The sequence below is a fragment of the Medicago sativa genome, chromosome 8, assembly GCF_051527215.1.
Source record: "Medicago sativa cultivar Bolivia chromosome 8, Bolivia_mono, whole genome shotgun sequence".
Classification (NCBI taxonomy): Eukaryota; Viridiplantae; Streptophyta; class Magnoliopsida; order Fabales; family Fabaceae; genus Medicago; species Medicago sativa.
The window spans coordinates 13433892-13445984 of NC_140756.1; the positions used below are offsets into that span (position 1 = coordinate 13433892).

Here is a 12093-nt window from a genome sequence, read left to right on the forward strand (position 1 = left end):
TATAAAGGATAGTGAGGACCACGGCAAGCAACTCTAGATTTCACTTACTCTATGATAACTTGCTATTGCAAGTAACTGTATTCTCTAACTAACTATCATAGAAAACAAGAAATGTACAGCTGTCAAATAACCAACTAAACTAGTTGACTTAGCTCTCAAGTAACCAACGAAACTAAGTAATCAATGGTTTTTGTTTTAGGGAAAGTAATCAATGGTCATCAAACTAATCATCTTGACTAGTATTGTTTTGTTCATGTAATAATGATTATCAAGCTCAGTTTCTCTAGACAAGACCAGATTGTTGTTGTCCTTCCAGAGAGCTCATATCGAAAATCAAAGGAACATAGGTCAGTTGTTGCTGCTTGCTTCACAGTTCCATGTCGTGATGTTCCATTTAAGTCGGGCATGTAAGGTGAGCCTAAAGAATTTAGCACTGTTGTCCGCAGTGATGAATTGATTTCAATATTGTTGAACATCTTCGCAACCCCGAAGCATATACATAATGGTTTCAGGCTGAGATTGGCATGGGGGGCGTCATTGCAATTGTGAGTAATGAGCCGTGAGCAAGCTTCCATGAGGTTGGACGAATTCGAGAGGGAGCCTCCCAGTGCCAAACTGATCAAATAATTAATTAGAGACAGAGAACAAGGGTTCTCCAATAGGAATGAAATCTGCACAGTAGTCCTCAAGGGCACCATACCTGGAATCCAAGGGTCTCCTCAAAACAAGTCCCATGCTCATTATCTATTTTGTCTAGGGGTATATGTGATTATGGTACACAGGACATATAAAGGTCAATAAACTAGTATATTAAGCATCTTGGTTAAAGCAAAAAAACCATGCTGAAGCATATATTATTCGGCACTAATTAAGAACAATAATTCCAAATTGTTTTCTCAAAAACGACGTTAATTAAATAATATAACAAACTTTTTAAGTTTAAGGTGAAACATGAAAGCTGCATTTGAAATCAATGGTCTAGAATGGTACAAGTACAACAGATACAATGTTTCTTACATTGATGTAAACCAAAACACTATAACAATCAATCAAACATACATGGATAATAACATGACCATGGATAGGGGTTGAGGGAATTGAATTCCTTCTTCGTATGTTATTCATAGAATTACTACAAGGGAACCTTTTTAGATGGAGATACTATTAGGAATGCCTCTGCAAGTCAATCCTTCCTCACTTGAAGGATAAAGCAAAGTATACGGCATCTTAACCGGTCCATATCGATTCCTTAGAGTCTCATCATTATTCCTTTGAGTGAGTTTTTGTTCAATTTCAGCCAACTTTGTTCCAAATCTCTTGAAAGCCTCTAATGGTTGTGAATCAGAAGTCCAAAGATCACCTTCAATTCTCTGTCCGAGGTATTGTTCATCAGAAGCATGTCTTGACAAGACCTCTATAATGGTCAAGTCAATTAGGGTGTCATTTTTTGGTGTGATTGTTCTCAAAAACGCCTTTTGATAGTTCTTAGAAAGCTCATCATACTCGGGGGATCCTTTCTTAGGCATTAATCTTCTGCTTTTAGTTGGTCGGTTAAGAATGTAACCTCCGTACGGATATTGTCCAAAATTAACAGCTGCATGAAGTGCTGAAGCAATCCATATGAGGGTGGTGCAAGTGTCAATCAACTCTGTACGAGTTTGCATCTTAACCCACCATGTTGCATTTTTCAAGTCACCGTGACCAACCTCTACAAGTTCTTTCCAAAATGCTTGGAGTTCAGAATCTTGTGCAATATTTACATCTGACTTGTAGTAGAAATTCACATATTCTTCAACCCATGACTTAATAACAGCCCATATCTCTAATCCATCTGCAGCATAAGGGTAGTCCTCTATCAGAAGGCGAAGGCCGTGTGGGGAAGTAGGATCCTTAAGAGCCACACCTCTAGATAACAAGAAAGGAAGATATCATTAATATCAAAATAAAAACTTTTGATATCAATATTATAAACGGAAAGTTTAAAATTGCGGCAAAATACAGTTGATGCGACCACAACCATTGATGTTTAGACATTAAAAACCTGAATATCCCATCTTAGATTGAGGTTGCGAACAAATTTTCAATCCTCTTTTTAACTACTGAATATATGTCTAGGATCTAATGTTTTGTAAGGTTACCTTTTGAGTAGATCATTAGGCAAACCTTGCTCAGTGAAAACCCAATCCTTATATAATACAGCAGACAATTCTAGAGAATAACTTCCCATCAAGAACGTCTTCTCGATAACACCCTCTGCATTTACCAAGACACTCCTTGCAAGTGCATTAATGTTCATTGTGTCACGATAGTGCGGAAGTAAAAGCTTATGAATAGGATGAACCACACTAAGATGCCTATTTGTTGCTATGATGAATGGCTCAACAACAGCATGAGTGTTCAACCTGTCACACATATAGATATTAATGTATAACTCAATGGTATTTGAAGTATGTTTGAGTCTATAATCTTGTCAATTGAATTTATACCAATGGCTGATGAGTTGGTGATGGCACGAGTCGTTTACAACTACATAAGCTTTAGCAAGGAGCCAAATTGAAGCTTCAACACCATCACTTGCAGGAAAGTAAATATGACTAACAGGACCAAAGCTATCAGCCTGAGGATGTGGGCTGCTTAGCTCAATGGCCAATGGCTTCAAAGTTCCATCATTTTGTAAGAAAAGGAAGGTTCTCGTAGCATATGCCTTTGTATCAGCTGCATTTATTTTCCTCAGATATGGATATATTGAGTCATGGTGATCAAGTATGTACAATTTGTTGGTTTCGATAGCCTATTAAAAAATATATAATTTAGTCATTGCAATAAATTGAATGAAAATGAAACAATTTTGCAAAACAATAACAAAATTATTTATTTTGAGTATTGATGTTAAATTTTGTAATTACTTGTTCAACTGTGATCCCACCCATGTTTTGTTGAAGCTGTTCTTTGGTTATTGTGCTGGTATTATCGCCGTAGAGTTGCCTATCTAGCTTGCTCTTTGGTGGAAATTCCTACATTAAATATATCAAGCAATAATAAGGTTAACAATTAAAAAACTAGGATGAAAAATGGATACAATATTCTTATTTTAGTTTTGGTGTTTGCATAACAATTATATTAAACTATTAAGTTTACCTGAATTCTTTTGATGATGTGTGGATTCACACCAGCAATCATCTCTCTTGTAAATTCTTCATCAGTCATCCATCCAGATTGATTCACTTTTCAAAATAAGAGAAGTATAAAAGATCTATGAAATTAATTTCTTTCCAAATTTTGCATGACTAAAAATGTGTTTCTAATGGATACCTTGAATGACTTTAGGTGGTGGAAACTTAAGGGGTGCTTCACCATCAGTTCTGAGGAGTTCCTTGAACAACGGTATAGGGCTAAGTTTGCTAAGTTCATTAGTAGGCAATTTAATTCCACCCTCGTAAAATGCACGCACATCATCAAAGGTGTTAAACTCTGGCTTGTTGAATTGTAATGTAAGTGCAGATGTTAATGTAGGTATGACATTCTGAGATACTGATTTAAGTATGTAAACAAGAAAGTCAGAAGACTTCAAGTGACCAAATGATTCATCTCTTGGAAGATAAATATACTCGCTCCGTCTCTCACTTTTAGGATCTGCTCAAATACAAAATAGCAAAATATGCATTAGCAAGAAGAATGACTTTAGAATCATAAACAAATGAAACATTTTGATCAACATAAAAGACACATTTTCAACCAAAAAAATATTGCCATCATAACATACCCTATACTAGGGATGAAAACATTAACTATAAAGTTACATTAATATTTCATATAGTTGTACCATATCACTTTCCTTTGTGCAGAAATACCTTAAAACATAATATACTAACTTGATCGTTTAAATAGAATATAAAAGTTTATAACCTTTCTTAGCTGGTTTCCTGCCGGTTCTCCCCCTTCGAGGGTAAGGCAAGGTGTTGGATCCTCCAATAACAGGACGAGCTAAGCTAGCCTTTCTATCAGGATCACCCACATCATTGTAGACATCATAGTCATAGATCCTTTCCCATTCTTCACGTTTACCTGTCCCATCTCCTCGTAAAGTCTTCAGTTCTTCTTGTCTATAGTAGACTAATGGAGGCGGTGTTTCACTTGGAAGATATGTCTATATTTATATTTACATAATAGTGTCAAATTTTGGAAAATGTAAGATATTTAAGTTGTAAGATAAATATGATATTTTTCATACTTACCTTGTTGGCAAAGAAAATGCGTTCAGTTTTGTACTTTCGACAATTGTAAATCCATGAGTTGCAAACAAAGTTGATGGTTCCATGGTTAGGAATATCTTCAAGTGTTAAACTTACAAGAAAAAATTCTCCTAGCATGAAATTCTCAATATAAAATGCTCCTGGAATTCCCATGTCACTATCCCATTGAAAATGAACTTTGTATGCACACTGTCCAGCTCCTAGAATCGGTGCGGAGGTAACAAAACCTTCAAGAAACGATCTCTTTCCCACTTTACCTTTTCCACTTTCTACAAATATGTCACAAGTTTGTTTTTCAATTTCAGTAAAGATTTATAAAAAAAAAAAGTTATGATAATTCTCAAATGAAAAATTAACAAATACTCTTAAAACAATTTTTTAAAGAAATTATAGTAATTGTAAAAAATGAAGAACATGTGTAATATTTTATTAAAGTTTAGTAAAAAAAATAGTAAAGTCTATCTTTGAACCACATGTTTATATTTGACGTTCTCTAAACATAGAAACCAATTGTGAGTTTAAAATATGAGAACTTTTACTGTATATTCGCAAATTGAAGTGTAACAGTATATTTGTATCAAAAAAGAAAGAGATTTTATAACAATGAGTTATGAGTATACATCCATGTGGTGAGCATTATGTTTAGTAAAAGAAAAAAGTAATTACCATCAGCACTAGTAGCACTAATCAACCTGAGAGCCACTGAACGGCCCAAGATTGAACCGTAGGTATCAAATATAGAGCTAGTGAGATTACCAAGAATCTTGAATCCACCTGTGATATTTAAACCAGCGGTGAGGGCGTTGATATCCAACACATTCCTATGCATCAATATCACTGTCCCCTTCACCTTTTGGCTTCTGTGAAATGAAAACATCTTTGCAACTTCTCCAGCAAATTTGTTGTGCACTTTCTGCCGTTCTGGCAAATGAAAGAAAACCCAGTGGCTTGCAAGTCGCTATTCTAATTTTGTTTACACTCTCACTCATTATATATAGTAAGTGTTGCAAGTCATGGGGCTGCATCCAAGACGTCAACAGCCTAGGTCAACCATCAATGTAACTAATGAGGGTGGTAATTTAGTAGATTTAGTAATAGTAGATAGAATTGTTTTTCATTTGTAGGCCTAAAGGGGGTGGTAATTTAGATTAAAAAAATGTAAAAATATTGGAGCCCTAAAGTAAGAGTTTGGACTATATATCTTATGTTTCGGTTCAACGGAAGAGCTTATTGTTTAAGGTTTAGAAAATTTTGATAGAATTATACAACTAGTAGAATTGGGTAAATTTTTATGTACCTTAGGGCCCGTTTGGTGCACATGATAGGAAGACATGATATGGTAAAACTATCATATCCTGATTCAATCCGCTGTTTGGTGCACCAATAGAAAAGGATAACTTAATTCTATTTCTAATCCTATCCTATTCACCCTTCCGATATATACTTTTTAGGCAAAATTTGTTTAACATTTATATTTATTTTAAAATAAATTAATTTGAAAATATGACATGATATTGATTGATTGGATGAAGGGTATATATGCAATAAAACTACATAGATACCATTATGTTCCCGGTAGAATTATTAGAATAATATAGTGGTCATTTGAACATGGAAAATGTTATTTCTCTAGAAAAATAGCATCAAGAATTTTTCAAGACACAACTGACAAGTTTTAATTGCATGATTTATTTGTTCACTTCCTATTTTTCAGCCACACCTCCTTGAATTGTGGCAAATAGTGCATTGTGATTGGCTGCTCTTTATTCTTGAAGAATTCTTATTTGTCTAAAGATATAGCATTGCTCTTTTGAACATTAATTAATGGTGATAGAGTGTTGAAAATTAAGTAAATAAAAAGCAAATAGATTAATTGCAAGTAAAATAATAGTTTGATTGATTGTGTATGTTTAAATCAAAATTTACAAGTGATATTTATAGACAAAATGACATAACATAATTCTATTGTCCTAACATCATGGCTTACAAAATTAACACTAATCATTGTTTTTTTTAGGGGTAACACTAATCATTGTTAATCAACTAAACTCATGGGTAATGGGCATTTTTAACTGTTGTTGCGTATACGTGGTGCCCTACGTTTTGGCCTTGATTCCCCATTTCATGGCATTCTTCATTGTTTTGTATTAATCCACATGTTTATTTAGATGTGCCATTTTTCCAAACAAATCCACATGTTTGTATTCAAGATCAAAGTTAATGTTAAAAACAAAATATATTTATTATTGTTGGTCCTAAGACGGTTTAATGTCAATAACTTACTGTTTTAGAAACCACACTGGAAACCCATTGTTTTGGAACACAAGAAAGTCTGGTCCAACTCATATCTAAATAATACATTAGTATTGAACATGAGACCTTAAAAAGGAGCACACTTTAAGGTTTCAAGCCAATACTACCAGATCAACTGAAGTGGTTTCCGTACATCTTAACTTAAACTTCAAAGCATTAAATATATGAATTCTTTCACTTATATAATGTTAGAAAATCTTTTTTCCATGGAATGTAGAACTCTTAACAAGTAAGTCTAAACCTTATCTGCGTTCCCATAACAACACATTTACAACCTTCTCTCTCATCTTTCCCAAACCTCATGTGTGTAAAGAGTATTGTCACTATCACACGAAATGTTTGTTATTTTGAAGGAGTATTTTGCATACATAAGATTGGAGGGTGTATTTATTACAATTTAAAACCTTATGACATGGTAGCTACTAGCTTAAATGCAATACGTGTAGGGAAGAAGAAGACCCATAGAAGTCTACTCTTTTGTACTCCTCCATCAACTTAACAAAGACATGCGCTGAAATCTGTTTATTTGGCCGTACACAAAAGTAATAAAGATTATGTTATTATTATTAAAATTTATAACTTAGGATAAGATATAGGTTTGATCAGACAGATGCAATAATTTTTCTACCCTTTAAAAGCTATAGTATTCAATGTGTATATCCACCACAATAGTCTTTGTATGAAAATGCAAAGCTATAGTATTCAATGTGTATATCCACCACAATAGTCTTTGTATGAAAATGCAAAGCTATAGTATTCAATGTGTATATCCACCACAATAGTCTTTGTATGAAAATGCTTTTTCACATCTACATTTTCCCTAGTGTGAATGGGGAGACCATGAGATCGTCATCAAGCATTGACTCTCAAACACACGGCTTGCACTGTTGGAGAAAGATGCTACTATTATCCTTAATTATTGTTAGTAATTATTCATATTACGCAGATTGAGATCCAATCCCTCAACTTCATTATCACTAATAAACTCATTTAATTTAGTATATATATATGCACCATGAAGTACACACATCTCTAAGATTACGCGTGTCGCGGTGTCCGATACGCGTCAGTGTTCGACATTCATATGACACTCATACGACACATGTTGGACCAATTCAGTCTGGTGTCCTAAGAATTTATTATTTTTATTTGCATCGACACTCTATGGATCAGTGTCTGGCATCTGTATGACACTCATACACCATATGTATCAAAAAACTCATACGAATATCCCAATTTTTTTTCTTTGCTCCGTCACACCATGGACACATCTCAGGGGTATCTACAAGATTAAAGATGTGTGAAAGCAATATTGATCAATGAGGCAGTTAAAGAAATTAAACTTTTGAACAAAATTTTAATATTTTTTTTTTGCTAAAGAAATACATTGCTCAATTTACATGTATATATTTTGATTCTCGCTTTAGCTATTTTATAAATAATACTAATATTTGATTTGATTATAATAAATTAATAAATATATATGTCACGATGTCAATATCTTATGTTTTTTAATTTTTACATTGACGATGTTAATATGTCTGTGTCAATGTCGTGTGTTGGAATATATGCTCCATAGAGTGTGTGTGTGTCTATATATATATATATATATATATATATATATATATATATATATATATATATATATATATATATATATATATATACAATTCAAGATCCTTTAGCGTATTCATATCAGATTTGTCGCGTTATAGTTTTAGTTACTTCTTAGTTAAGTTTACTTGTTTGACTCATAAGTTTAATTTTTTTTTTTTTAGGGATGACTCATAATTTTATTATTAGTTTTTGAGGTATGAGTTATATGTTAGTATATCAATTGTGAGTAAGAGTTCCATATTAAAAAGTGGATGATGAACATATTATAATTGAGATGATCTATAATTTTAATATCTTAATGTTTTGGGTTAAAGTGTGGTGTCAACCACACATGTATTGTTGATTTGAGCTTAATGTGAATGATCTTTAGGCTCCGTGATAACACAACATTATGCAGCGTAAATTTGCACTCCAATTCTATGATAAATGCTCTTCTTTCATAATTGACCAATATTCATTCATGTTAACTGTATATGCCATAATTCACATTATAAGTTTTCACTCAACTACTCTGTACCTTGCCAGCCAACACCTCTTCCATGTCAGCAACCCATCAATAGCAGTTACACACCTATAGATAAGATCCAATCAACCAATGAACCAATCCATGACATTTATACAGACTTAGTAATTAAGATTTAAGACCATTCCATTAGCAATAGACATAACTCAGCAATTCAAATAAAGTTTATAACCACATTATTGTACGTAAGTAAGTAACATAACTAAGTGCATGCTTGATTAGCAGTGAAATTGAAAGCAGATAAAAAAATAGTCAGTAAATATTTCGTCTCTAACATAACACGTAGCGACAAAATTAGATATATTTCCTTCTCAAAATGTCCCCAACTGTTTCAACCTTTTTTAGTAGTGAGTTTAGTGACCATCCTCAATCTACATTCTGCACCAAAATATATATTATTCATGTTTAATTAAACTATATAAATCTTATACACTGCAAGGCCCACATGGTACTTAAGAAGCAATTGCCAAGTCTTTGATGCATTAAATGCATGCTTGTATTTTTCCCTTAATAGCAAAGAAAGGTTATAAATTAATTGGCACCATGCAGAAAGTTTGAAAGCTCTTGACACACAATCATTTTGGGTTCTTGACGTTTGGTGGAATAGGAGTGCATGACTTAGCAACTGTGAAGTCATTGGTATAACTTTTAGGTGGCCAAATAAAAATAATATAAAAATAATTAATAAGAAATATGGCTTAAATATGTTATTGTCCCTGCAAATAGGGGTCGCTTAAAATTTCATCCCTGCAATCGCTAATCCTTTTTTTTTGCCCCTGCAAAGTTTAATCAGTTAAAAATTCGTCCCTTGACCAAGTTAATGACTGCCACGTCATCAAATTAACAAAATGGCATGGGAATTGACGAAAATACCCCTGGATTATTTTTTTTTTGTTTTTTTTCCTTCAAAAAAAAATTCAGTTTTTTCCCGAATTTTTTTACGATTTTTTCCCGAAAATTTTTCAGTTTTAATTTTAACAGTTTTTTTCCGAATTTTTTTTTGACTTTTAATTATTTTTTCAGATTTTTTTAATTTAAAAAAGAATTTTCAAAATTTTGAAAAAAAAAAATTTTTTGAAGGAAAAAAAAAATTAGCCCAGGGGTATTTTCGTCAATTCCCATGCCATTATGGTAATTTTGATGACGTGGCAGTCATTGACTGGGTCAAGGGACGAATTTTTAACTGATTAAACTTTGCAGGGGCAAAAAAAAAGGATTAGCGATTGCAGGGACGAAATTTTAAGCGACCCCTATTTACAGGGACGAATAACATATTTAAGCCAAGAAATATTAAACTTTATCATAAGTACACACTTTCACAATAATTTTTACTTCCATAAAAAAAGGTTTGGACAACCTGTGAATCAATGACTTCTAAGATGTCAATCGATGACTATTATTCGTTAGAAGGAACCAACCTTGGTGAGTGAGCAGGTATGGCTGAGTGATAAAAAATAGTAAACTTTATAATCATAAGCAAGCATAATTTTTACTTCTCCTTGCAAAATAAAAAAATTTACTTTATCATATGGAGCCTTGGTGAGTGGGCGCTACAAAGTATTAGAGTTATGGGATTGGTGTAAAAAGTTTGGGTGGTGGCCGCTGTTGAGGAGGAAGGTGAAGGTAGTGAGGAGGCATCGGAGGTGACTTTAAAGGAGAGCTCAGGACCGGCCGGCGTAACAGATTAAGAGGCCTAAAACAAATATTTTTTTAACAAAATATTTAAAAGGAAAAATCAATTTTGTGGAGACCCAAATTTGAATTGACGACCAAGAGTAATTGAGGCATTTTTGGTAACCAATTAAGCTATGAAAAAGTCTATAATTTATCAGTCATATAATATATTTATAACCAATTTAATTTTTTAATGTGTTTTTTTTATACCCAAAACTTTGAGCCTAAAGCCCTTGCTTGGGTTGCTTGGCTTTTGGGCCAGTCATGGGAAGGCTAGCCGTAGAGTGTGGGCGACCATTAGGCTTGCGGGTAATTATAGATGGAGAAAGGGGGTGCAATACTTCCAGAAAACCCCGGAGGAAATGCGGGGGAAGTAGTAGGAAATAGTTGGATGCAGTAGGGATTTTTTTCACTTACAAAGGAATGACATAATTTCTTTTAATATAGAGGATGAAACAATTTTAAGAAGTTGCTAGAACATGAAGAAGGAAGAAAGCAACTAGTGATCAATGATTTTGTTGATTTATAGTGTGAGAAGCTTGGGGGAGATCGAAAAGGAAAACAATTAACTAGTTGGTGGGCCAACAAAAGGTTGATTTCTTTTGTGTGGGAGGGTTTTGTCAGGGTGTGCTTGGAATGGGAATTTTTAAAAAATGTTGTTTTTCCATTATATCTATTCCAAATGTGATATAATGGCAAAGAGAAGGTTTTGTGAGAATCTTTTGATGGTTGGAAATACTTTGAGAGAAGGAGCTTGGTGTTTGGTTGATGATTTTAATGCGTGTGTAGTACGGAAGAGAGAAGGGGGATAAATTTGGAAGCTTCTTCGAGACAACCGTTGAAAATGAAACTTTTCAATAATTTTATGAGGGAGGTGTGGTTTGGTGGATGTGACCCCTCTAGGTCGTTGATTTACTTGATATAATTTGAATGGGAGTGCGATGAGTCATATTGATAGAGCTCTTATTTAGGAAAAGTGGTCTAACAATTGGGGGTATGTGGCTTGGTGGGTCTTACCAAGGGATATCAGATCATCGTCCTTTGGTTTTCAAAGTTGGAGATAAGAGTTGAGGTCCAAGACCATTATGTTTCAATAATTTTTGGTGGGAAGACATGAAGTTTAAAAAAGTGGTGGATGATGCAGGGCAAAATCAAAATGTTAGAGGTTTGATGAGAGTGGTGTTGAAGACAAAACTTAAAGCTTTGAAAATTGAACATAGAGCTTAGAATAAGGTTGAGTATGGGGGAATAGAAGTGAGGTTGTCGAAATTGGTGGATGATATTATGGATCTAGATGTTAAAGGGGTAATATGGTCAAAGAAATTAAGAAAACTTTGTTCTTAAAAGGCAATTAATTTGATGCAACCATAATATTTTTTTGCTTGTGTGGGTTTTGTGAAACAAATTAAAGTATAAAAATTGTACAAGCAAAGAATTGTTTCCCATTGCATATTACAAGATCTTTTGTATATGTAACAAAAAACAGAGAACAAAGTCATATTTGGGGTTACTGGTGGGAGCAAATCACGAAAGGATCTCAACATGAAAACCATTTTTGAAAAAGTTAAGAAATATGCTAAACTCTCGGGGGAGTAAATATGTGAGTTTAGGTGCATCTTATTTGATCTTCTAGATGAGATCACCGTCATCTCCCAAAATAAGGGAGACATTGCTAACACTTGCCTTGGGGTCTTTTTCAGGTACTTCTCCACC

General features: G+C 33.6%; 1 protein-coding gene across 1 annotated transcript; it reads right to left on the reverse strand.

Annotated features, from left to right (window-relative positions):
• Positions 1–938: 938 nt before the first annotated feature.
• Positions 939–5229, reverse strand: LOC146897116 (linoleate 9S-lipoxygenase-like). The gene is made up of 9 exons (XM_085738653.1): positions 4920–5229; positions 4236–4522; positions 3907–4147; positions 3313–3633; positions 3139–3224; positions 2907–3014; positions 2487–2791; positions 2139–2402; positions 939–1905 (listed from the first exon to the last, which is right to left on the reverse strand). Exons 1-9 carry the CDS (start codon positions 5128–5130, stop codon positions 1149–1151), a joined length of 2580 nt encoding a protein of 859 aa, XP_085594779.1. The 5' UTR covers positions 5131–5229; the 3' UTR covers positions 939–1148.
• Positions 5230–12093: the final 6864 nt, after the last annotated feature.